The sequence below is a fragment of the Physeter macrocephalus genome, chromosome 9, assembly GCF_002837175.3.
Source record: "Physeter macrocephalus isolate SW-GA chromosome 9, ASM283717v5, whole genome shotgun sequence".
Taxonomy (NCBI): Eukaryota; Metazoa; Chordata; class Mammalia; order Artiodactyla; family Physeteridae; genus Physeter; species Physeter macrocephalus.
In genome coordinates this window covers 28,826,624-28,851,707 of record NC_041222.1, presented here as the reverse complement: position 1 = coordinate 28,851,707, position 25,084 = coordinate 28,826,624, and the positions used below count along the sequence as shown (strand labels likewise).

Genomic DNA, 25,084 nt, shown 5'->3' with positions numbered 1-25,084 from the left:
GGACCCTATGATACTCCCCCCACCCGCCCGCCACGTCCTCAGCCTGCCTTTTGTCCGTGAAAAAAATTTAGCCAAAGAATAAGTTTAATCAGAGAAGTGAGATAATGCAGAAACAGAGGAAAACAGTCAAAGGAGACCAAATAATAATAGTTTAGTCATTAAGCATAGCCAAGGACTTTTAGTTCCTCCTTAAGGGCTATAGATAATATTCATATCCTGGGAGCTGTCTTGTAGATACTGAAGCCCCCATCAGGAGGAAGAAATTAACTATATGATGACCAGGCTGTAGCCATGACATAAGCTGCCACAATTCCAAGAATTGGCCTCAGAGAAATGGAAACAAATCGACAGTGGAACTGAAGATTAACTGTACCTAAAATAATCGAGATGACGCTGGTCAGACCACCAATGACCAATTTCAAGATGACTGTGAGAGCTGACTGTATTGTTTCTGCAGCATGTAGCCCCCTCCCTCTAACTATAAAAGCTCTTGCCCCCCTGACTGTCAAGCGGGGAGTCGGCCTTTGGACAGGTGTCCGCCCTCCCCTCCGGTGGCCAGTCTCAAAAATAAAGCAACCTGTCCTTTCCTACCAACACTTGTCTCTCGAGAATTGGCTTTTGAGCGGCGAGCAGCCAGACCTGGGTTTGGTAACAATGGCACTCTCCGCACTTAGAACTCCTTCAACGTCATTTTCTCCTCTTGGCTCTAGCTCCATGGAAGCAGTGTCTTCCTTGCTACATTCACTGCTGTGCTGCTTGTCACTCGGGCTGTTTGCCTGATGTGGAGGAGGTAGACCCTAGGCACGGCCAAGTCGCTACATGAGGATGAGTTCCCTGGAGGGTTGGCATCCTGGAAGGCCCCAGTCAGAGGACCCATAGAGTCCTCAGCCCTAAGCCCGTGGTGCTTGCTTTGGATTAGAGACACATGTGGTGGGGTGGGTACTTAGGGAACACTGCAAGAATTAGATTATTTCCATGGGCTTTGACATTTTAGAGGTAACTGAATTTTGTCAGTTATCTTTCAGGGCAAGAGAAAATGAAAAACAGTGAATGCAAAAGCAGGAGGCGTTTAATCTTGCGAGCAAACTTGCCACGTGGATCCTAGATAGTAATGGGATTTTCTTAGAATTGCTGCTTTATCATTTTATCTGCTTTCTGCTTTTGTTTTTTGTGGTAAAGCTCCTGGTATTTGGCCAAAGGGACTGGAATTACAGGTAATGACCCCTAGGATTCAAGATGACTATGGAAGAGCAGCCGGGTGTGGGTGGTGGGAGACCGAGCACCGGGATTTCAGCCATATGGAACGGCTCTCATGATGTTTGTGGTCTGAAGTGAGGACGTAGGGGCTTATGGGAATTGTCATACTTACTGTCTGGGTGAAAGCCATCTCATGGCAAGGCTTGCCTTCTATGATAATTTTTTTAATTATTTTTATTTCTTTTTAGTTTGTACATTCAAAGATAAAAGGAAATTTAAATTTGCTATCTGGGGAGACTAAGAGGATAGATTTTTTTTCCATCTTGAAAGAATGTGTGTTTATTCTTCAAGAATAAAAGTTAGGGGCTTCCCTGGTGGCGCAGTGGTTGAGAGTCTGCCTGCCGATGCAGGGGACACGGGTTCATGCCCCGGTCCGGGAGGATCCCACATGCCGCGGAGCGGCTGGGCCCGTGGGCCATGGCCGCTGGGCCTGTGCGTCCGGAGCCTGTGCTCTGCAACAGGAAAGGCCACAACAGTCAGAGGCCCGCGTACCGCAAAACAAAACAAAACAAAAAAAGAATAAAAGTTAGTTTCTCATTCCCTTTACATATATTTTTTTTTTTTTTCAATTTTTTTTTGCGGTATGCGGGCCTCTCAGCGCTGCGGCCCCTCCCGTTGCGGAGCACAGGCTCCGGACGCGCAGGCTCAGCGGCCATGGCTCACGGGCCCAGCCGCTCCGCGGCATGTGGGATCTTCCCGGACCGGGGCATGAACCTGCGTCCCCTGCATCGGCAGGCGGACCCCCAACCACTGCGCCACCAAAGAAGCCCCCTTACTTATATTTTATTGCTATTTTTCGTTTTTATTTTTGCTATCCATTATGAAAGTCACACTCTTTACTTACGAAACTAAATTGATATCATTTTTTACCGGGGTAAAGTATACACAACATAATATTTATGATTTTAAAGTGTACAGGTCAGTAGCGTTAAGTACCTTCACGCTGTTGGGCAACCATCACCTCCATCCATCCCCAGAACTGTCTGCCTCCTCCCAAACTGTAGCTCTGTACCAGTGAAACACTATCTTCCCATTCCTCCCATCCTCAGCGCACCATTCTACTTTCTGTCTCTATGAATTTTAATACTCTTAAGTACCTCATATAAGTGGAATCATACACTATTTGCCTTTTTTGACTGGCTTATTTCACTTAGAATGTCTTCAGGTGTCATCCATGTTGTAGCATGTGTCAGAATTTTCTTCCTTTTTAAGAATAATATTCTGTTGAATGGATAATTTTTATTTTAAAAATTCTCTTATGGCAAACTTCAAACATACATAAAAGCACAAAGAATAGTATATTGTGCTCCTAGGTACCCATTATCCCAATGGAAGATTGTTGATTCCATTTATACTTCTACCCAGTCCACATCCTACCTTTGGAAGCTAATTCCAGAACTATCACTTAATCTGCAAACATTCCAGGATGTATTTAAAAGATAAGAACTTTTATTAAAAATGTAACCACAATACCATTATCATAACACCCTTGAAACATTGAACAATGATTTCCTAATATCATCAAATATCAAGTCATTATACAAATTTCTATATAATTTTAAATGTTTTAGTTGATTATATTTTCTCATATTTGTAACTGGCCATTTCAAGCCTCTAAAGATCTGGTGGTAGTAGAAGGGGGTTAGTTCTAAATCAAGGTAAATGAGATTTGAACTAATCAGGCTCCAGGTAAACTTCATGTACAGGTACTTGAAAGAATCTTTTCCTGGCTTGTCTGTTCCAAAGGATGTTTGCTTTCTTCTAAAAGCTCCAAGAGTAGTGAAGCAATTGTGTCTTTGCAGTTGAGCACCCCCAAAGATTTAGCCTTTTAATTATTTGTGCTCTCTGATTTGGATTTGGCCTCTTATGCCCTTCCCTAGGGAAATTTAGTAGTTTCTAGTTTTGAGATAGGTAAGAGGATGGACTCTGGAATATACCTGGTGCTGTTAACTGCAACTTGAAATTGAAAAGGCTTATGAATGAAAAAGAAAAAGGAAATGAATGACGGATATTGTAAGACAGACTCAAGGATAAGGGTAAAATAAAGGGATCAGCTGAGCGATTCCTGTTATAAATGGTTGGCAGTAGTATTCCCTGGGGGAAGGGACAACATAAAAGAGGAGACTCAAGGCAGGATTTTTAGCAACAATCCAAGGTACAACTTTCTTCTTCTCCTTCTTTTTATTGTTTTATATTAAATTAGGGCTGCCAGATAAAACATAGGTTGCCGGTAAAGCTTCAATTTCAGATAAACAGTCAATACTTTCTAAAGTATTATAAGTATGTCCCAAAGCGTCCTGGGTACTTTTGCCGTAAGCATTTTTGCTGTAGATATCTTTGCCACAGGCATTTTCACCGCAATATTTTTGCCGCATCACTAATTGGCCGTAAGGCAATTTTGCCGTGAAAGAGAAAATAACGGGTTGACAGTTTGGGGTTTGACAGGTTGGTTAACTGGTTGAAATGTGTTAGCATTTCTTCCAGTTGGCGACATTATTGATGGCTTTATCGAGCTGACAGATGAGGATGGGATGATCTGCCCCCCAGAGTTGGCTTCCAATTTTGAAACACACTAGGGTGGAAGAGAAGGAGATCTTGGAGTGTCTTGAAGGCATACCGTTGAACCCACACTTCCCACAGAACTTTGGAACGTCCAACAACAGACATGTGACAATGTGCCAAGAACAAACAACTGTGTAGAAGCTTTCATTATGCAATACAAACCTTGGTCACAAACGTGCACTCTACTTATTGGGAACTAACACCTCTCTTCTAAGTTTATTTTTATTTTTATTGAAGTACAGTTGATTTACAATGTTGTGTTAGTTTCTGGTGTACAGCAAACTGATTCAGCTATATATGTATATATATATATTTTTTCTTTTCCATTATGGTTTATTACAGAATATTGAATATAGTTCCCTGTGCTATACAGTAGGACCTTGTTATTTATCCATTCTGTATATAATAGTTTGCATCTGCTAACCCCAAACTCCCAATCCAGCCCTCCCCGCAACCCATCCCCTTGGCAACCACAAGTCTGTTCTCTATCTGTGAGTCTCTTTCTGGGAACTGACACCTCTCTTTTTGGCCTGCTGCACGGCTTGTGGGATCCTAGTTCCCTGACCAGGGATTGAACCCCCGGCCCTCGTCAGTGAGAGCATGGAGTCCTAACAGCTGGACCACCAGGGAATTCCCGACAGCTCTCTTAACAAGGGAACAAATTTTAGCAAAAAAGAAAAAGTGTGATGCTGAACAAGGAGAGGAATCAACAAACCAAAAAAAAAAAAAGGATGGGGGGAGGGCGTATAAAATACTATGAACGAGAGACTCCATGCTTAGGTACAAGTGCTTAGGTACAATGCACAAATAAAGTCAGTTATTTGTGCATTATTTCCATGAATCTATACACATTTTTTTTTTTCTTTTTTTGCGGTACGCGGCCCTCTCACCGCTGCGGCCTCTCCCACCGCGGAGCACAGGCTCCGGACGCGCAGGCCCAGCGGCCATGGCTCACGGGCCCAGCCGCCCCGCCGCATGCGGGACGCCCCCCGGACCGGGGCACGAACCCGCGTCCCCCGCATCGGCAGGCGGACTCCCAACCACTGCGCCACCAGGGAAGCCCTATACACATTTTAAATGTATTCAAATGTTTTGTATTTTGCAATAAAGTCTGTTTAATTTTGTTATTCATTTCTCATGCTTAATTATGTCCTTTTTAATGTTCGTTCCCCTTTTATTTTTCGTTCTTATCTTTTACGGCAAAATTGCTTTACGGCCAATTAGTGATGCGGGAAAACGCTTGCGGCAAAGATGCTTCCGGCAAAGATGCTTCTGGCGAAAATACCTGACACGGTCCTGGGTACGTTGACATCTTTATACTAAAAAAAGTATTCATTGCTTATTTGAAATTCAAATTGAATTGGCCATTCTGTATTTTTATTTGCTAAATCTGGTAACTTGGCCGTCAATGCGTAGGGACTCCACCTGTGAAACAGGACTTTTGACCTTTAGGCCCCTTAGTTTTCTTTCTTAGAGGATGGTTGATGGTTGAATTTTAGTTTCTTTATTCAGTCTCCTTGTCCTGCATGTTCTACCTAATATCATAGCTTTATATTTAAAAATTGACGTAGTTTACATTAGCACAACAGAATATGAGTATTTATTTCTCTCTATCCTCATCAACATCTAAAGCTGTTGTTGGTTTTTTAATTTCTGCTAATTTTCCGGACAAATGTTTGAGAATTGCTGGTTTAGAGCACTTCTTAAATGAGACGAACTTTTCTTTTGTAACGCCTAGCATCAAGGTTTTGGTTAAAAAGAATTTTAAATTTTATTCTATATTGTAAAGAATTTTACAATGAAATGTAATGACTTACAACATGTTAGCTGTTTTTAAATTCCAACAGTGGATTTTCCAGCTGCTTCCAACAAAACTGATCTTTTCTGTGCATACTCAAGGCAACACTCAAGAATTTCAAATTAGCTTTAGCAAAATCAAATATTTATATTTAAAAAGAAAACATTTGAACTTAGAACTCTTTAAGATAAAGTTAACAAGCTGAAGATGCCTTGTTAGTTAATGCCACTAATGGCAACATCTAGGTTAGATAAGTTATAGTGATTTAAAACAGCATTCCCACTATCTTTGTGTAACCATATTTGTACTTATTGCCATAAGTGATTTAAAAAGTCTCTTTAGTCTACATTTCCACAAAAAGCTCTTGAAAGAACAAATTCTGCTCAGTTGTTTTTTCCTTTGCTTAAAAAAAAAAAAAAAGTGCCAGGAATCCCACCCCACCCTGCTGCTGGGTAACAGTCAATCATTTATTATTCCTGGATCAAACACAAGCATTCATGTCTAGGAAAACATTTTGCAATGAATGGGATCTTGGTCTCTACTAAAAACAAAAAATGGCTAAAAAGAGACTTCAATTTATTTTCAAATTCTATGGCTAAATTCCTATAATTCCTAACTGGTGAAAATATTGGCAAGCTACTAGATTTTACTTAGGATCAGATTTACTTCTTTGGTGTCTGCCCAGAGGAGCTATTGAGAGCTACTTGCGGCTAGCTTTTAAGAGACCAAATGGACCTCGAATGGAATGAATATTGACACTAATGTACAATGCACAAGGAGAAGCAGAAGAAAGAATTGAATACTTTTATTTTTTGAATAACTAAGTATAACCAACTTTCACTTCAAAGTTTTAATATTTGGCAAACCAAAAAGGTTACTTCTCAAAATGACCAGACATAACTGAACCCTTTCTTTGCATTTTGATATTAAGCTGGGAGTTATATAGCTTATCAAAATTATTATCTAATCAACTAATTCAGGCTCACCAAATACAATCACTGTCAATCCAGACATACTCAGTGGTCTTCCTTTCCTTAAGCCTAATCAGACCTAAAGCTAATTAATCCTCCCAAAATAATCAGTACCCCTCAAAGTGATCAAATCCCTTCCCCCAAGCATTCCCAATCATCTAGTCAACCACTAGCCATGAGCTAGCAATCATCCATTAAATAAATGTCATTGTGGCAGGGACTGGTAATCTTTCAATATCCATTTTTCATTTCCCCTTTCACTAATAGAAACCTCTAAATTTTAACTAAGCATCCGGCTTCCTGGCTAGACACTATATTTCCCACCATCCTTTGCATCTAGGCGTGTCCATGTGACTAAATCTGGCCAATGGGATTGAGTGGAAATGATGTTTTCAACTTCCAGGTCAAGTCCTTGAGAAAAAAACTGTCCACGCCTTCTCTGTCCCCCTTTCTTTTGGCTGGAATGTTTGAATTAAAGTGGTAAACCAGCTTTGATCAGTTGGATGAGGACAACAACATAGGGGAGAGTGGAGCAAAAAGAAAGAAGTGGGTCCCTGGATCACCTTGTAGAGCAGCATGACAGAAGTGCCAGTGAAGTCTCATGGTCATCCAGTCCAGATGCATGTAGGCCAAGGGCTGTTTCCTTACACCTACAGTGATGATGCAGTGTCCCCCTGTCCCACAGGTCAGATCTCAAGGTGTGGCCAACCACAGAGGGGTTTTGAAGGGCTCAGTACTTTCCAAGTCCTTGTCACTCAGATGCTGAAGCCTGTGATTAACCAGCAGAAAAAGAAGTTGGCCCCCAAGTACCCCTCTTGCAGTCTAGGAAGGTGAAGTCACCTAAGACTTCTGGTGAGAAGTCTTTCTGTTCCCTTAGAGGTGAACATTTGTGAGAGACCAATGAGATACTTTAGAGTTATGGACTATTAAAACTAAATCTGGGTAGAGTAGAAGCCTTTAGCAAGACCTATGGGTCATAACTATAGACATTTAACATCTGTGGATGAGTCAAAATGTTATCAATTCTCAATATTTTCAAATGGATGGTGAACCAGCTTCAGACACCTCTTTGTGGTTCCTGCCGCCTCCTTGTATGCCCTTGAGTTTGGTGAAATTGGTTTAATTATATCATTAGGCCCAGCTGCCTCTTGAGACTTGGGATTTTCTGCCAGAACATTCAGTTGTGCACTTTGAGGACTGTTTACAAGAGTTGGTGAAGTCGAGCAGTGAAGTGTTTCATTAGAGGGGGAATCAGTTCTGCTCCAAAGTCGTATTTATGCTCTTACACTAGGAACATGATTAGAGTATCAGAGGGTACTCAGAGACATTTAGTTAGAGCACAGTATATGGAGAAGACAAACTTTGCATAGATTGTCTCCTTGGACAGAGATGAAGGTGAGATTTATAAAAACAAAATCTGCAGGTGATCTTTGTTTTTGGGTAAGTTCATTGGCTCCAAGGAAGGCAGTTTGTGCTTGAAAAGGGGCTGACAGAGTTATGAGGAAAGGCAATTCTTAGTTGTACGTGGGTTTTTCTGAGAAGCCTTATGATTTCAGCTATAGTACGTTCGTCGTGTGTCCCTCTCTGTATCATAGCAGCCAGTATCCTTCCATTGGTACCTGCATGATTTTTCTCATTGGAATTTCTTTGGGGAATTAATAATATGGGAATTTCATGATGGTGCTTTTGGACCCAAATTGAAACATAAACATATACATGTATGTCATGGCTGTTGATCCCTAGCTTACAGAAGGGGGCATGAAGCGAGCATATTGCCTTTGTTATAGGACTGTGTGGATCATCTGGCTGTGTGTTTGATGTAGTACAACACGTGATGAGATCTTAGGCAGCCTAAATAATAGGATAGGGAATTGTGATAACTATTATCAATACATTTCATCTTTGAGAAACACAAAGTGAAGCTTTACTGTCATACTTGCTGGGAACATGTCCCAAAAGATGAAAGACATTTTAATATCTGGATCCAGTCAAAGAACCTGATTCCACATCCAAACATATTACTTATTATTTTAGATGTACACGACAAACCAGTATCCATAATCCAAATCACAATTATGCTGCCCAGGTCCATCTCTGATGAACCTGAATGAGAATTAAAGGTGAAGAATGTGTTGATCACTTGATGAAGAAATTTGTAATGCCACATTAGCTAAACTTGATGTGTATTGCCCATAGTTCAAAATCTTATGAGAGCTATTTTATCATGAGCTAGCATTGTCCTGGCAATTGTGCGACCAGCTGGGAAACAGATACATATGGAGATAAAATTTCTAAGAAACTATTTTGTCAACTCTTTTATTTTTTTTCCCAATGTAGCTGAATAAGTTGCTATAGACAAGGGGCTTTCTGGGAATGAGTGGCAGCTCTTACGTTAAAAACAATATAATGCAGAATTAGAATTATGGAGGATTTTGTGGTAGAAACTGTTTATTGTTCCACAATATCTGGTCATCTCTTCTTTCAGAATCAAAGAATCCCCAATTTTTAACTAGGTGACATGTTTGCACAGAATAAGGCTGTATTTCTCAGCATCTCCTGCAATTAACTACAGCCACGTGACTAAGGCGAATGGATTGCAAATAGAATTGTAGCATGACAGCTTCTAGAAACCTGTCTTATAGGACAGCTGGCACATGCCCTTTGCTCCCTGTATTATTCAGGATTCTCCAGAGAAACAGAACCAATGGAGATATTTATTTGTTTATTATGAGGAATTGGCTCACACAATTATGGAGCCTGGGAAGTCCCACAATCTGCTGTTTGCAGATCCTGGAGACTCAGTGTGAGTCCAAAGCCCTGAGAACCAGGGGAGCTGATGGTGTAAATCCCAGTCTGAGGCAGGATGAGATGGGATAGCCCACTGAATTCCTCCTTCCTCCACCTTCTGTTCTATTTAGGCCCTCAACATATTGAATGATGCCCATCCTCATTGGGAAGGGCAGTAAACTTTATCAAGTTCACAAATTCAAGTGCCAATCTCATTGGGAAACACTCTCACAGACACATCTAGAAACAATGTTTAATCTGAGCATTCCATGGTCAGTCAAGTTGACACATAAAATTAACCAGCACCCTCCCCTTCTTCTTTGTCATTCTTTCCATCCTACCACTTGTAATGCAGCATGAGAGCTGGAGCTCTAGCTGCCTTCTTGGACTGTGAGGATAAGGACTACACCATTGTAATAAGAAAGCAGTAAACTAGAAGGAGGTGGAGTCTTTGAGGAACAGAGATTCCACAATATCCCTAGATTACCTACCCTGCAGATGTTTATACAAGACAGAGAAATCAGCTGCTATCTTGTGTAAGCATTACTAATGTGAGGCTCTGCTATATTTGATTAAACCTAATCCTCACTGATAACAAAGCCTTATCTTTATGTTTACTTGATTCTTCATGAGCCTTAGTCAATGGGTCTGTAGCCATTTCCTGTCAGTGGTGAGAGGCCAGACCTTGGTCCTTAGGATAACAAACTCAACATGTTACGAATAGGGACAGGTCCAATGAATCTCAAGGACTTACATTTCCAGCTGCTTTAGTTGGTTCTGGAGATAATAGCCATGAGCTCTATGAGGCAATGTGACTACATTTTTACTCTTCAGAGAGCATTGCTAATGCAAAAAGTATACCTATCCTTTGCTTAAGGATGTCAGTTCATTTGTGAAAACCTTTCTGCTAAGGGAAAAAAAGTCAATAGATGGAAAAAATTTTCTAATGATTTTAATATGAAAAATTAGGATACATTTCATCCTGACTCAAGATACCCTAAACAGTATTCACAGAAGACTATATTAATTGAACAAGAAAACAAGTTTATGTAATAAACAGCAGTTAGAAAGTAAATAAATAGAGTTTATATGTAAAATGTAATATAATGAAGTTTACAGTACTTTCCAAGGGAGGAAGAAGGACTTGATAGTGGGTGGGACTGGGGGAGAAGGGATTCTTTGGAAAGTGGGGTCTTCTTTCTGCCCTATTTTCTTCAACAATATTTCAACATTTTGGGGGTTTGTGGTAATCTTGCATTCAAACTGCACTATAAATAAAATATCACAGAAAATATTTCTAGAGCAAAATAAAAGTAAATACACGAATGCTTCAAAACATGTAAAAAATAGTGCATGTGCACAGTCCACTGAAGAGTCGCAGGAGGTACTGCCTCTTCATTTGTCTCGCTTGGCAATACATTTGGGTTCATCCCTATGTGGCAAACAGCTCCTATTTGTTCCATATGATATTCTCCAGCTAGAAACTGCTGTGCTGAGTAATAAGTTGGTGAGTGTGTCTTTGCCTGAAACCAAAAGTCAAAATATTCTTGTAGTATATGTCATTGGGTGAAAACATTGTTATTCTGAAAAAAAAATATTTTTTTAAATTGAAGGAGTCACTGTCTGAAAAGTGGAATAACCTTCAAAGCCATAATGGCAGCAAGTCATTACTGACTGGTCATTATGTGGGGTATGTGTATGGCTGGAGAGGAGGGGTCAGGAAGAGGCAGCAACTCGAATCTCTTTTCAGGGGTCTTACACTTGGTAACAGGGAGCTAAGTCCTTATGAGGTGTGGTAAGAACGCCAAACTTCAGGCAAAACTGCCACATCTAGCCTTTTTGCCAGGGCCCTGGGCCTAAAATCGCTCCTGTGTTTTCTTTCAGCCAGACTTGAGGGATGCAGGCTGTGTGTTCCCCTGTCTGGGAGAAAGAACAGGATAGTTCACCTGTACCTGTTTGCTCGCCTCCCCATTTTCCTGAAATCTCCTGAACGCCGGCTGGGTCTGTGCTGGCTCTTTTCCGGCTCTGAGCTCCACCGAGCTCCACCGTAAACCTCGGTAAGTGCTGCTGGAGCCAAAAGGCATGGGGTTTGGAGTCAGACGAAGTTGGATTCAAATCCTGGCATTTCCTTCTCTGAACACTTTTAAGTCTTTCTTATTCACCTCCTCCCTCTTTTCCCCCCAGACCTTCCTCTGACCTTGCATTCTCCTCCAGTTGCATCGTATCAAGTTTTTTCTTCTCTATCTTCACTGTTACACGTGTTCAATCTGCCATCTTATCAGAAAGACTTTTTGTGCTGGACTCGACTCTCCTGGAGTGCTCTTGGCATGTTTTTGTGCCTCTGGCAGTTCACTTGCATCAGGAGACTTGTTTCTCTAGGTTCTGTTTACTCCTCTGTCTGGCTTCTGGGTGCTCTGCTGCTGGCGCTCTTTAGGCAGCTGCATCCTGGGAGCGGGCCAGGCACTGTAGTCTTCCCGTGTGCATTAGGGTGTGAGACACTGGCCGCTTGTGAGTCCTTTAATAGGCCCCAAGCTGCCAAGGTGAGTAAAGCTTGCATAATTCTCTACTCTGGGCCAGAGAGACAGACCCCTGGGCTCTTCCAGCGACCCTGACATGGAAGCAACAGCCCTGCCCCTCTGTGGTCCAGAAATCGCCCAAGCAGACTCTCTTAGATACCACAGCGTTTCCTCTCTTTCTTGCCCCAACACGTGATGCTTGTCTCCAGGATCTCCTCGTACAGAGGAGTAAAATTCCTGCACCACTTCCATCGTTTAGGACTCTCACATAGCCTCGGCATTGCCCACGGCTCTGAGTCTCAGCAGCTGCCTGTTCTAGGAAAGTGGAGTAGCTGGATTGGGGTTGGGTTGTGACGCATCATGGATTCTACAGAACAAACTGCTGTCTTCCCAGAATCCTCAGAGGATTCTCTAGTAGAATCTTTTAAGATTTTTTTTTTTATATTTTAATCTTTGATTCCTCTGGAATTTATCTTGGTGTTTGGGGAGGGGTCTTATGGAACTGAGACCCAGAATAATGAGCCCGGTTCTGAGAATGTGGAAAGAAGCAGGACCTTGGAACCAACTGATGTAAGAAGCAGCTGCTGCTGCTCAAAGGCATTGTGGGGCAACAAGGCAGGGAATAGGGAGCAAACCAGAAGGACCAAGTCCCTTTTTCCTCCTCCAGCCTTCCACTCTCCCTCTAGCGCCCCCTATGGGCAGCACCTATAGGGAGCCAGCTGGCAAAGCAGAAATGTGGTTTGGAATCCCAGTCCAGCAACATAAAACTGAATAGTATAGAAGGATAGCTTTGGAGCTGAGAGATAATAGCTTAATAATTAGCACATTGACTTTATCACATATTAAGTGACCATATATATTTGGGTCTATTTCTAGACTCTATTCTGTTCCAATGATCTATTTATTTCTCCACTAGTACCAAACTTAAAAGAAAAATTACTGTACTTTTACATACATTTTGATATCTAGTAGGACTAATTTCCCCTTGTTGGTCTTGTTCCAAATACTTCTGGCTGTTTTGACATGTTTTTCTATATGTATTATATTATATATAATATATAATTTATTTCTGTGTGAATTAGAGTTAGCTTGTTAGTGACTGGGATTGCATTGAATTTCTGTATTAATTTCGGGAACTTGAGAAGTTTACACTAGAAAGATTTCTTATCTGAGTTATATTTTTCAATTTATTCAATATTCCTTTGAATTCTTTCAATAGAGTATTACGCTTTTATTCATGTAAGTATTGTGGATTCTTAACTTTATTCTTAGGTATTCCCACCCTCAAATTCATTGCTAATATAGACGAATTCTTTTTCCCCCATAATATTTCCTCCTGGATGCTGTTTGTTTGAAAAACTTGATTTTTGCTTTTTAATTTCATAACCAACTTCTTCATTGAATTCTCCTATTTAAAAAAAAATTAATTTACTTACATTTAAAAAACTTTTGGCTGCATTGGGTCTTCGTTGCTGTGCACGGGTTTTCTCTAGTTGCGACGAGCGGGGGCTACTCTTCGTTGCGGTGTGTGGACTTTTCATTACGGTGGCTTCTGTTGTTGCAGAGCACAGGCTCAAGGTGCACAGGCTTCAGTAGTCGTGGCTCGTGGGCTGTAGAGCACAGGCTCAGCAGTTGTGGTGCACCGGCTTAGTTGCTCTGCGGCATGTGGGATCTTCCCGAACCAGGGCTCAAACCTGTGTCCCCTGCATTGGCAGGCGGATTCTTAACCACTGCGCCACCAGGGAAGTCCCGAATTCTCCTATTTTAGAAAAATTGCTTTTCAATCGATTTTCCTGTTTCATCGAGGTATAAAATTATTAGTATATAAGTTATCAATAATAATAAAATTATTCCCCACTTTCTTCTATTTTCACTCTATATTTCTTTCTGTTCTCTAATTCAATGGTTGGTATTTCCAGAACAGTGTTAAATTGTAATGGATATGATCTACTGATTCATCATTAAGCATGTTGCAGACTTTTAAAATTAGAGACAGTTTAATTTTGTTAAAGAACACACCTGTTCCTATTTTATTAGAAGTTTTATAAAACTCAGAATTAGATTTGTTAAACTTTAAAAAATAACTTTGGGGGAACTATTGAAATGGTTATTTTTTCCTCCTTTGACCTGTGAATGTGATGAATTATCCCAGTAGGTATCCTTAAATTTTTCCACCTTTACATTTTAAAAGTAAATCCACTTGGACATTGGTTTATCCACTTGGACATTATTTTAATGTATTGCTGAATTCTATTATATGTGTATAATACCTATAATATATGTATATACACAGACACATACATTTGTGAGATGGGTCTCTGGTTTTCTCAGTTGTACCTTCTTTGTCATGTTTTTCATGTTTCAGTATCATTGTTATGCTGGCTTGTTTAAAGGAATCTGGAAGATGTCTTTCTCACTGTATGCTCTGAAATAATTTAAATAGTATTAAAACCTTTTATTTAATAGCATTCACCCGTGAAACTCCCCGGGCCTAGAACATCTTCAGGTGGTCAGTCTTTGACAATTTCGGAGCACAGGCTCCGGACGCGCAGGCTCAGCGGCCATGGCTCACGGGCCCAGCCGCTCCGCGGCATGTGGGATCTTCCCGGACTGGGGCACGAACCCGTGTCCCCTGCATCGGCAGGCGGATTCTCAACCACTGCGCCACCAGGGAAGCCCGGTTGGTGTTTTAAGATTGTCTAAATCTTAAATGGTTAATTGGGTAATTTATTTTTTCTGAGAATATAATCTTTCCCCAGATTCTCACATTTATTTCTGAGAGTAGAGCAAAAATATGCTTTTACAATGTTTAATTTTCTTGGCTACAATGGCATGCGTCATAATTGAGTTGGGTGGTCCATCCGGATTGGGGGACCCCTGGGGGTGGAGTTAAAGGGCAGGCTGAGCAGGTGGAACCCACCTCCCTCCACTGTCTCCCACCTCCATTCTGCCCCCAGCCCTGCCCTGCTTCCGCCAAAGCAGATCCACTTTATATTTGAAGTTTCAGCTTAAAGATTTCATTGGGGATTTGGTCACTAAAATAAAAGCCTGAAAAAGCACAGATCCAGAACTGAAAAGTTGAAATAATACATTTGTTTGAATAAGTATAATAATATGATAGTATTCCTGTCCCCCCAAAGAATTTATCCATTCTAGTCATTTTCATTTGGGGGATTTTAGGAATGAGTTCCTATATTGTACGATGTCATATCAATACTTTTTCAGAAAGACTGATGACCTAAGTCAGTGAAAAATTTCCTCAGTTTGGTTGTCTCTTCTTGTTCCTGTTAATGCATCTTGTTTTTTTTTGAAAGCGTCGGCTAGAAGAAAGGTGACTGACATTGAAAGGCAAGAAATGTGAAGTTGGAGTAGGGTTAGACATTGTTCCTAGAGAAAACAATTTATGTGATTTCTAATTTAACAGTTACATCAGGATCATGTAGTTTGTAATATAAAAGGATACAACTGCCATTAGAGGAAAAGAAAGTAGAGGACAGCCTACTAAGAAGGTAGACTTGTTCTCAGTGTTTCTCAACGTCAGTCTGATCTCAGTTACCCTGGGGAAATAGAGTTAGCTTAGCAGTGTTATTATTCCCAAGGTATTTTCAGAAATATCACATCCTTTGTATTGCCGGAATAAACGAGATGATGCTGTAGACACAGTTTGGTACCTCCAGTTGGGTAATGTTGGGTGATTTTGGCACAGGAGGAAGGGCTGGGGCTGTTTTGGCTGGAGGGGAATAGCCTCGGGAAGAACTATCTTCATATGTCAGAGGGAAAGGGATTAGGTGCATTTCATGTAGAGGCACAAAGCTGAATTAGGACGGGAAGGTAGAGGCTACAGGAGGATATATTTTCGTATAATTCAAGGAAGAATTTGCTAGTAGGGCTGAATGAAACAGCTAGAATCTGAAAGGAATGAATTCTTCGTCACTGGAGGTGTCCAAGCAGATGCTGGATGACTGGTGTCAGGGATATTGGAGAGGAACTCCATGCATCATGTAGCTCTGGTTGAACAAGAAGACCTCTGAAGCCTCATCTAAGGATGATGTTGCACGGCTCCACAAGTGTCTGAAGTTTGCCTAAATTGCCACTAGATGTCACTCTTGTATGTTTGCAATAGCAAGATTTTCTTTTTTTTAATAGGTTTATTTTTTATTTATTTATTTTTGGCCACATTGGGTCTTCATTCCTGCTCTTCATTGCTGCACTGGGTCTTCAAAGCTGTGGGCTTTCTCTAGTTGCGGCGAGCTGGGGTTACTCTTTGTTGCAGTGTCCGGGCTTCACATTGCAGTGGCTTCTCTTGTTGCAAGCACAGGCTCTAGACGCACTGGCTTAAGTAGTTGTGGCACGCGGGCTCAGTAGTTGTGGCTCGCGGGCTCTGGAGCGCAGGCTCAGTAGTTGTGGTGCACGGGCTTAGTTGCTCCGTGGCATGTGGGATCTTCCCGGACCTAGGCTTGAACCCATGTCCCCTGCATTGGCAGGCAGATTCTTAACCACTGCGCCACCAGGGAAGTCCTCTTTCTTTTTTTTTTTTTTTTTTTTTTTTTCTGGTGCGAAGTAGAAATCAGGAACATGACTGATTAACCTAAGACAGTGAAATTTTATTAACAAAATGTGCATCCCTGTCTTATACAATTCATTTAAAAAAATTTTATTTATGTATTTATGGTTGTGGCAAGCGGGGTCCACTCTTCATCGCGGTGCGCGGGCCTCTCACCATCGCGGCCTCTCCCACTGCGGAGCACAGGCTCCAGACACGCAGGCTCAGCAATTGTGGCTCATGGGCCCAGTCGCTCCGCAGCACGTGGGATCCTCCCAGACCAGGGCTCGAACCTGTGTCCGCTGCACCGGCAGGCAGATTCTCAACCACTGCACCACCAGGGAAGCCCTACAATTCATTTTTAATAAATATAAGAAAACTTAAATCTCACTTGAAGCAAAAATTTCCAAGATCTACTATATTCTCAAAATTGGATTCCTTTTCTAAATTCTCTTTGAGTTTTCCAGTATTCTCAGAATTTAATATAACTTGCCATAAAAGCGCTTCTGTTCATCCACTGCCATCTCGAATGTCTCATCCATCTTTTGTATCTATTGTTCTAGATAGGAACTACATCTTGCTCTCTTCCACATGGCACATTAGCACTGTGAGGCACTCATAATAATACTTCTAGCAATATCTTACATTTCTATGTTGCTTACTATTTACAGAGGACTTATTTATAGTATCTTATCTAATCCACATAAAATAAAGTGGTTAGGTTTTTAAAATATGAAGAAATAAGCTGAGAGATGTTAAGCAACCTGCCCAAGGTCGTAAGTAAGAAAATGCTTCCCAGTTTTATTGTGCTAAACTATGGAGGCTCAGGAAATGCTACAGACTTTATGTCTCTTGGACATTTGCAGTGTACATTAGTATATTAAAGGCTCTGAGAACTCCTGGCAACTTTAACCCCCCACCCCAAAGTCTTCAAACATATTTAGCCACTATCTATTTCTTTCTTTATCTATCTACCTGTCATCTTTTTTTTTTTTCAGAATGCGAGTTATTATGTAACAGAATACTAAGTTTTCTATTGGGAATTGCTATAAGTGATGAATATCAAATTTAAACCCTATACTCCTTCTTCAATTTAATTTGATTGACTAGCAGTGTTTCAAAATGTGCAGTGCATCAAGAAAAATATAGCCTCAATTTTCTCATAGATAAAAAAGAAATTTATTTAATCAAAATAGGTTATTCTCACCCAGAGTCTTTCTATGTGGCAAATTTTGTCTCTTCTGAGCATTTCAGGCAAACTCAGTCTTATATACAGAAGTCCAAGATGAAAATGTCCACTTCCTCCTTGTTCCTCTGACTCTCCCTGTGATTCCAACAGGAGTGGCAAAGCTGCTGTGAGAGCCATCTTACCTCTCTGAACTAACTCTGCAGTTTAGGCACAACACGGGCCCTTAGGCTTGCTCTAATGGTCCCTGTCTCCTTGGTTTTAACATGTTTTCAGAATGTCTTCATCATTCAATTAGAGGATTTATTGTCTGGCATCTGTTGAATGTCAGACATGTGGCCAAAACTCAGGAAATACACTCTGAAAAGTTAAACATTCCCTGAAAATGGACTTAAGGGCAAGAGATCATTCCAGTTGAGTTGACTTGGCTTTAGAATGGCAGCTGTAATGATTGAAGTCCTTTCTTCCATGGGGGTGAGAACCACAGAAGACTCCTCCTACAACACTGACTGAAGGATTTCTGACTCACCAGTTTCCTCACAGAGGCCTTCACATCCTTGTTCCTGAGGCTGTAGATGATGGGGTTGAGCATGGGGGTCACCACCCCATAGAAGAGGGGGATGAGCTTGTCTGGAAGATCCTCTTTGTCTACCCCCAGGGGTCCTTAGACTTGGTCTTCCCATACATGAAAAATAAGGTCCCATAGAATATTATCACCACAGTGAGGTGGGCAGAGCAGGTGGAGAAGGCCTTTTTCCTCCCCTCTGCTGAGGGGATCCTCAGGATGGTAGCGATGATGAAGACATAAGAGGCAGAAATGAACAGCACTGGGACCCCCAGGAAGATCACATTGGTCACCCCCATGCTGATCACATTGATGGAGATGTCGGCACAGGCCAACTTCAGGGCAGCCAGGATCCCACAGGTGAAGTGGTTGATGATGTTGTCCCCACAGAGGGGCAGCTGAATTGCCAAGGATGTGTGTACCAGAGAAGCACCACCACCAATAGCCCAGGAGCTGGCAGCCATGGGCACATAGGCAGCCTTGCTCATGACCACAGGGTGTCTAAGGGGGTTGCAGATGGCCACGTAGCGGTCAAACGCCATCATGCCCAGAAGCACACACTCTGTCCCTGCCATGGCAAAGGAGAGGAACATCTGCACGGCACAGGTGGAGAAAGAGATGGTTTTCTGGGGGGCCAGGAAGCCATCCAGGACCAGAGAGACTGAGGAGGTTGTGTAGCAGATGTCCAGGAAGGAGAGGTTCCTCAGGAAGAAGTACATGGGCTTGTGTAGGCGGGAGTCAAGGATGGTCACCAGGATGAGGACCCCGTTGCCCAGCAGGGTCACCAGGTACATGATCAGGATGAGCACAGAGAATGTTTCCTCCAGTCTTGGGTGGGCTGAGAGCCCCAGGAGAATGAACCCCACCAGGGGAGAGGTCTGACTAGCTTTTTCCATGTGAAATCCCCTCTGTCATCAGCAAATTACAAAAGTAGCACCTCAGGCTTTCTTGAAAAGAGTCCCAGGCATCTGGTATGCGGTCACTCCTGCTGCGTAATAGGAGAGCATATGTGTGTTAGAGAAAAACAACTGAAGGAGACAGCAGGGTGTCCTCAGCTCTTACATGAGAGAAGGTCAGAGTTGGAGCAGAGCTTACAAGGGGCCAGCATTGGGCGAGGGCCTCAAGTAATCTAGGTGTGTGAGGGGTTTTTCCGAAGTTGCTACATCCTCTCATTGTCCATAAAAGCAACTGAGACCTTGAGAGGGAAGTGACCTGTCCGAGTCTTCTAAGTTGGTGACAGAGACAGGACTTGACCCCAGCGGACCTGATGCCCAGTCAAGGAGAGATTTTCCTCCGCATTATGACTAGCGGCTGGAAAATCCTATGAATGATTTCTCTTTAATGTAAATGTATAGACATTTCATTTAATCTGAGTTTTCTTAGATTCTCAGGGAGGAAAATCCCCAAGCTGATCCAATTCTTAGAACCAGTAAATTTTAAAGCCTCTTTAAATTTTGACTACAAAACTTGTATAAAATGTCAATCCACTTCCAGACAGAGACAAGCCCAGGTAAAGACTCAGCCATACGGAGGATGACTTCTCCAGTCTGCCTACCGTAAATGACACAGACTTGACGTTGTCAGCATTGGAATCTGCCTATTTTTATACAGATGGATAGCAATATATGGGGAGCTTCCTATATGGGGAGGAACTTTATGAAGTCAACACAAGGATTGATTGGAGTGATTGAACACACACTATGGGCTGACAGCTGTGCAGCTTACTAGCCAGTTAACTCAGTGATCAGTAACCATATGAGCTACACGTACCAGATAGTAGGCTGTACAGCATTAACTTCTAACCTCATCTCCCTGGAATATTGGTGAACTTCTTAGCCAGAGGTAACTAAGAAATGTTTTTCCTTTGTCCTTTTATGCTATATTTTATTCTTGTGTAATATTCTGGCTTTCTGACCCCATCCTTGGGTTCCGTACAAGCAGCTAGCTTATAGGGAGACCTATGTGCCTTTGTGTAGAGGATTTCTAGTCTCTTAGCTGCAATTGCTGACTCTAAATTCAGAATCCTCATTGATAATATTTCTCTAGCTCCTTCTTAATTGCAATGGGTGTGTGTGTAGGAGTGGGGGCATGGTGGAAGATGAGTGGTAAATATTAAGGAGCATCTACTCTGTGCCACACTCTTTGAAACACCCCAAGAAGGAGATACTGTCATTCAAGGTTTATAGATGAAGTAACCAAAGCTCAGAGGAGTGGAAGATTTTCTCTCTGGGGTTGAATGACAGATTGGGGTTGAATGATTTTCTCTCTGGGGTTGGATGGCAGACTCCAATTCTGAGTTCTTTCCATCAAATAGTTGCCTTGATGTCTTGGTGCACAGATTTTTGAAAGCTCCTGTCTCTCCAATACCAGAGACAGACAATGCTGTCTCTCCAATATACCAAAAATATATATTCTCGGATCCATCTCTTTGTTCAGCATGCCTTTGCTTCACTCATGGTGGAAGAGTTTATGTCAGGTGTGTTGTCAGGCGGTTCAGCTCCTGCCCTGAATTGAATCCAGTGTTTCTCAGCCTCAGCACTATTGACATTTGGGGCTGGATAACTCTTTGTTGTGAGGGGCTGTCCTGTGCATTGTGGGATGTTTAGCAGCAGCATCCCTGGCCTCCACCCACCAGTTGCTAGTAGCACCTACTCTCTGAGTTGTTAACAGCTAAAAATGTCTACAGACATTGCTAAATGTTTCTGGGAGGAGAGGGGTGTGCAGAGTTGCACCCAGCAGAGAGCCATTGACCTAATCCAGGAGACGGCTCCCCCATTATGCAATCACCGGTTTCATTGTATTTCCTGTGCAAGCCTATTACCCTCCCCCGCAGTCCCTCAGCACATGAGGATGTTTCTGTTTGCTCGAGGCAGGTCCACTCTGTGTGCCCCGCCATGAACTTCTGCCCCAGCTTATCTCACATTCCTCCCAGTGTCTCTCCCAGCTCTTCCAGGAAATGAAAAGTAAACATTAAGGTCAGTGTCACAAACAAAATTTGATAGCAACAAGGACATGCTGTGCTGGCAGAAGCCACGGAAAGTGGCTTCTGTTAGAGAAGCCGTCGTGTCCACTCCCAGCTGACAAATCTGTGCACACAGAAAGTCCTGCCCTTGAACAATGCGGTGTGGGCGTGAGTGGTACACAGGATTTGACCTACGTGAGAGCTGCATCCATGGAAATCTTAGTGCCTGTCACCTGGGAGATGCTGAATAAAAGTTGGTTCAATCGGGATGAACTGAACAGCTAGGAAGACCTTGCACACCGAGACCGGAGCTGTGGGACCCGCCCCTGCCCATGACATGGGTCTTCTCTGTGGCTTGAGCGAGTCCCTTCTCCTCCTGAGGTCTCAGTCTCCCCATGTGCATCCTGAGAAGGCTGAATCAGGTGCTTCCCTGGGCATCCCAACTCTGTTGTGGACTATCCCATGCTGGGAGCAGTCTTTGGTAAAGGTGGCTGCCCACTCCTTCGGGTGTGGTGTGTGTGCGTGTGTGTGTGTGTGTGTGTGTGTGTGTGTGTGTAGGGGAGATAAAGTAGGGCTGTGTCAGGCTTTGGAGGGGTCTCAGGATGGAAGAAAACAGAGAGCTCTGACTCATACAGCCCATTGAGAGGAGGGAGAGGAGGCCAGCCTGGAGAGCAGGGAGAGGAACGGAAGCTTTCACCTTTGTGGGACTGTACGTGCAGGTGTGGCTCCTTGGCTTGTCCCGAGGACCTGGCCTGGCTAGTGGTCCCACCTCTACCTGTCTCTGGAGCCAGCAGGTAGCTGAGGAGTGGAGGCAGCTCAGTGTAGTCAAAAAGCCCCTTACATGTTCATACAGCCTTTCTGAGGAGCTGTTTGTCTAGAAAAAGTAAAAACCTGAAAAACCTGCATACCCATCACCTTAGCAGTTCCACCTCTGGGAAATAATTCTACAGAATCAATGAGAGTAGAGGGCCAATGACTCACAGTAAAGGCTTTTACGTAGCAATATTTGCAAGTGAAAATAGGAAACAAAATAACTGTCCACCAAGAAATGCCTAAGTAAATTATGCCATTTCATATAATGGAACATAAATTACATATATATATATTTAATATATAATTAAAATTATATTTGTGATTTTTTACACCATAATATTATTCCACTATAATGGTAAATGAAAAGGGAGAATACAAAAGTTTACACACTGTTATGATCTCAATTAGGTAAACGATATGTGTGGATGAAAGTTACTGGAAGGAGGGCTTCCCCGGTGACGCAGTGGTTGAGAGTCCTCCTGCCGACGCAGGGAGCACGGGTTCGTGCCCTGGTCTGGGAGGATCCCGCGTGCCGCAGAGCGGCTGGGCCCGTGAGCCATGGCCGCTGAGCCTGCGCGTCTGGAGCCTGTGCTCTGCAAAGGGAGAGGCAACAACTGTGAGAGGCCCACGTACCCCAAAAAAAAAAAAAAAAAAAAAAGTTACTGGAAGGAAATTATAGCAAAATCAGTAGGGGAGGGATTCCTCTTTGTACCTCTTCAGTATTACCCCATTTTCTATTAATACAATGGGCACAAGTTACTTGGTATTCAGGGGGAAAAAAATCTTAGTAATTATGAAAGGAAAGTGAGAAAAACAGAAAGAACTAGCCATAGACTGGAAACCAGATGGACCAGGCTCGGGTCTGCTGACACTCTGACCCTGAAGAAGACCATCGGGAATCCCATCGCCTCCCTCCCTGGGTTCCTGTGAAGAGGGAGCCAGCAAGGGCAGGGCAGGGGCTTGGAAAGTGGTGAGCCCTGGAGAGCCCGATGGATGCCTAGCACGTCCTCTCAGCTGCTCCTCCCTGCTCCAGCACCAGCTGCGGGAAGGTTTCTCAGAGCAGAGGCAGGGGAGGGGAAAGTGCATCTTTGGGAAATGCTCTGCAGAAGGAATGGCCAACCACCTCTGTCCCTGTCACAGCCCAGCTCTCCCCACCTGTGTCCTGCTTGTGGCCACCTCTCTGAGTCTCCTGATCCCAGACACAATTCTCAACTCCTCACTGCACCCCAGGACCAGACCCTAGATGCCAGGGAAAGACCCAGACACTCCCCTGCCTGACTTCCTTTACCTCTGAGACCCGCTTTCTTCTTTTTCTCCCTGAATCCTTGTGGGAACTTTAGGCTCTGGTGGGTGTTTCTCTCACGTCCTTCCTCCCAGCTGTGTTGGCTGAGCCCTGGGTATTTCAGTTACAGACTCTTCCTGTACAGGACCTGTCATCCTTGTCTGAGGCTGAGGAATCCCAAGGGTCCATTTTCCCCAGCAGTGAAGGGAGTCCTGAAGCTGCAGCTGTGGACTCCTACAGGGACCCTGCTAGTCCCAGAAGCAATTTAAACTTTGGAATGTCGAGTGTGCACAGGGTGCTGGGGCTCAGCATACTTGGGGGCTCCACGTTCCCGCCGTCCATTGCAGTTAGAGGCGGTGACCGGGACATGGCCAACTGGAGATGGAGAGGCGGGCACAGCAGATGCTGGCTTCCTCCTGAGCCTTCCCCAGGGTCTCAGAGAAGCCAGTGCTCGCTTTAGGGGCCAAGCACCTTGTCCCCAAGGTGAAGGCCTAGACACCCAGAATGGGGAGGCAGACAGATATCTAACAGCAGCAGCTGCTGCAGAATTAACTACATTCATTGAGCTCCCCCATGTGCCTGTCACTGTGACAAACACTTTACACACATTATGTAAGTTTAGTAAAATCCAGCAATGCATGTATGTTAAGTATCTACTTCCAGTCTTCCCTGGGAGGTTGTATTTATTATTGCCCTATTTTTTTTATTTGAGGGAACAGACTTTAAAAAGTTAAGCGATTTACCAAAGACCACATCTTGTGAACAGCAGAGCTGGGATTTCAATCTCAATACATCTAATTCTCTTTATCATTATTGATATCACCATCATCATCATCATCATCATCATCATCATCATCATCGTCATCACTGTTATTTAGTAGGTATTACTCGTACTTGGAACAAAATTTATAAGGTATAGAAGGTATAATAAAATTAAGCCTCTGTCTCCAGTCACCCAGTTCTTCTCCCTCGAGGCAAACAATATTAGCAATTTCTTGTATGCTTTTTCTTCAGTGGTGTTCTATGCATATTGTTAAGTAAGAAAGGCAAGATAGTAAGACACTGTGTATTTGTGCTAAATTTGTCTCCAAAATAAAGTTAGCACAAATACACACTATCTTACTGTCTTGCTTTTCCTCACTTAGCAATATACCTTGGAGATCTATACCTTGAAGAAAACATATGTAGTACTGATTCATTCTTTTAAATGTCTGCATATATTCCATTGTAAATATAGATAATCATTTAATTAACCAGTCTGATATTGAAAGACATTTAGATTTTTCAGTGCTTTCCAATCTTATGCTATTACAGTCAGTGCTACAACAAACATCCTTGCATATTTATAATTTAGCACATGGTAAAAATATATGTTTTATGTACATTTGTAATTTTTATGGATATTGCCAAATTTACAAGGTCTTATCAGTATATGAGAATGTCTGTTTTCCCGTACTCTATCAACATAATATGTTGGTCTTGAGACTTTTTGGTCTTTGCCAAACTGATAGTTGAGAAGTGACATCTCATTGCAGTATTTAAAACTTTTGGTATTTAAAATAATTAAGGGCTTCCCTGATGGCGCAGTGGTTGAGAATCCGCCTGCCGATGCAGGGGACACGGGTTCGTGCCGCGGTCCGGGAAGATCCCACATGCCGCGGAGCGGCTGGGCCCGTGAGCCATGGCCTCTGAGCCTGTGCGTCCGGAGCCTGTGCTTCGCAACGGGAGAGACCACAACAGTGAGAGGCCCGCGTACCACAAAAAAATAAATAAATAAAATAAAATAAAATAATTTAAAATGTGAAATATAGCACATATATGTAAATGCATATGAAAGTATCT

General features: G+C 42.7%; 2 protein-coding genes across 2 annotated transcripts in view; one reads left to right on the top strand and one right to left on the bottom strand.

Moving 5' to 3' along the window:
* SPAAR (small regulatory polypeptide of amino acid response) overlaps positions 1 to 25,084 on the top strand; it is a 102,464-nt gene that overhangs the window by 18,562 nt on the left and 58,818 nt on the right. Inside the window, exons 2-3 of the transcript XR_008618205.1 lie at positions 5,044 to 5,119; positions 11,260 to 11,432. The gene's annotated coding sequence lies outside the window, so the exon portion shown is untranslated. The remainder of the gene's footprint in view (positions 1 to 5,043; positions 5,120 to 11,259; positions 11,433 to 25,084) is intronic.
* LOC102981626 (olfactory receptor 2S2) lies at positions 18,136 to 19,075 on the bottom strand. The gene has a single exon (XM_024126415.2). It carries the CDS (start codon positions 18,977 to 18,979, stop codon positions 18,269 to 18,271), a length of 711 nt encoding a protein of 236 aa, XP_023982183.2. The 5' UTR covers positions 18,980 to 19,075; the 3' UTR covers positions 18,136 to 18,268.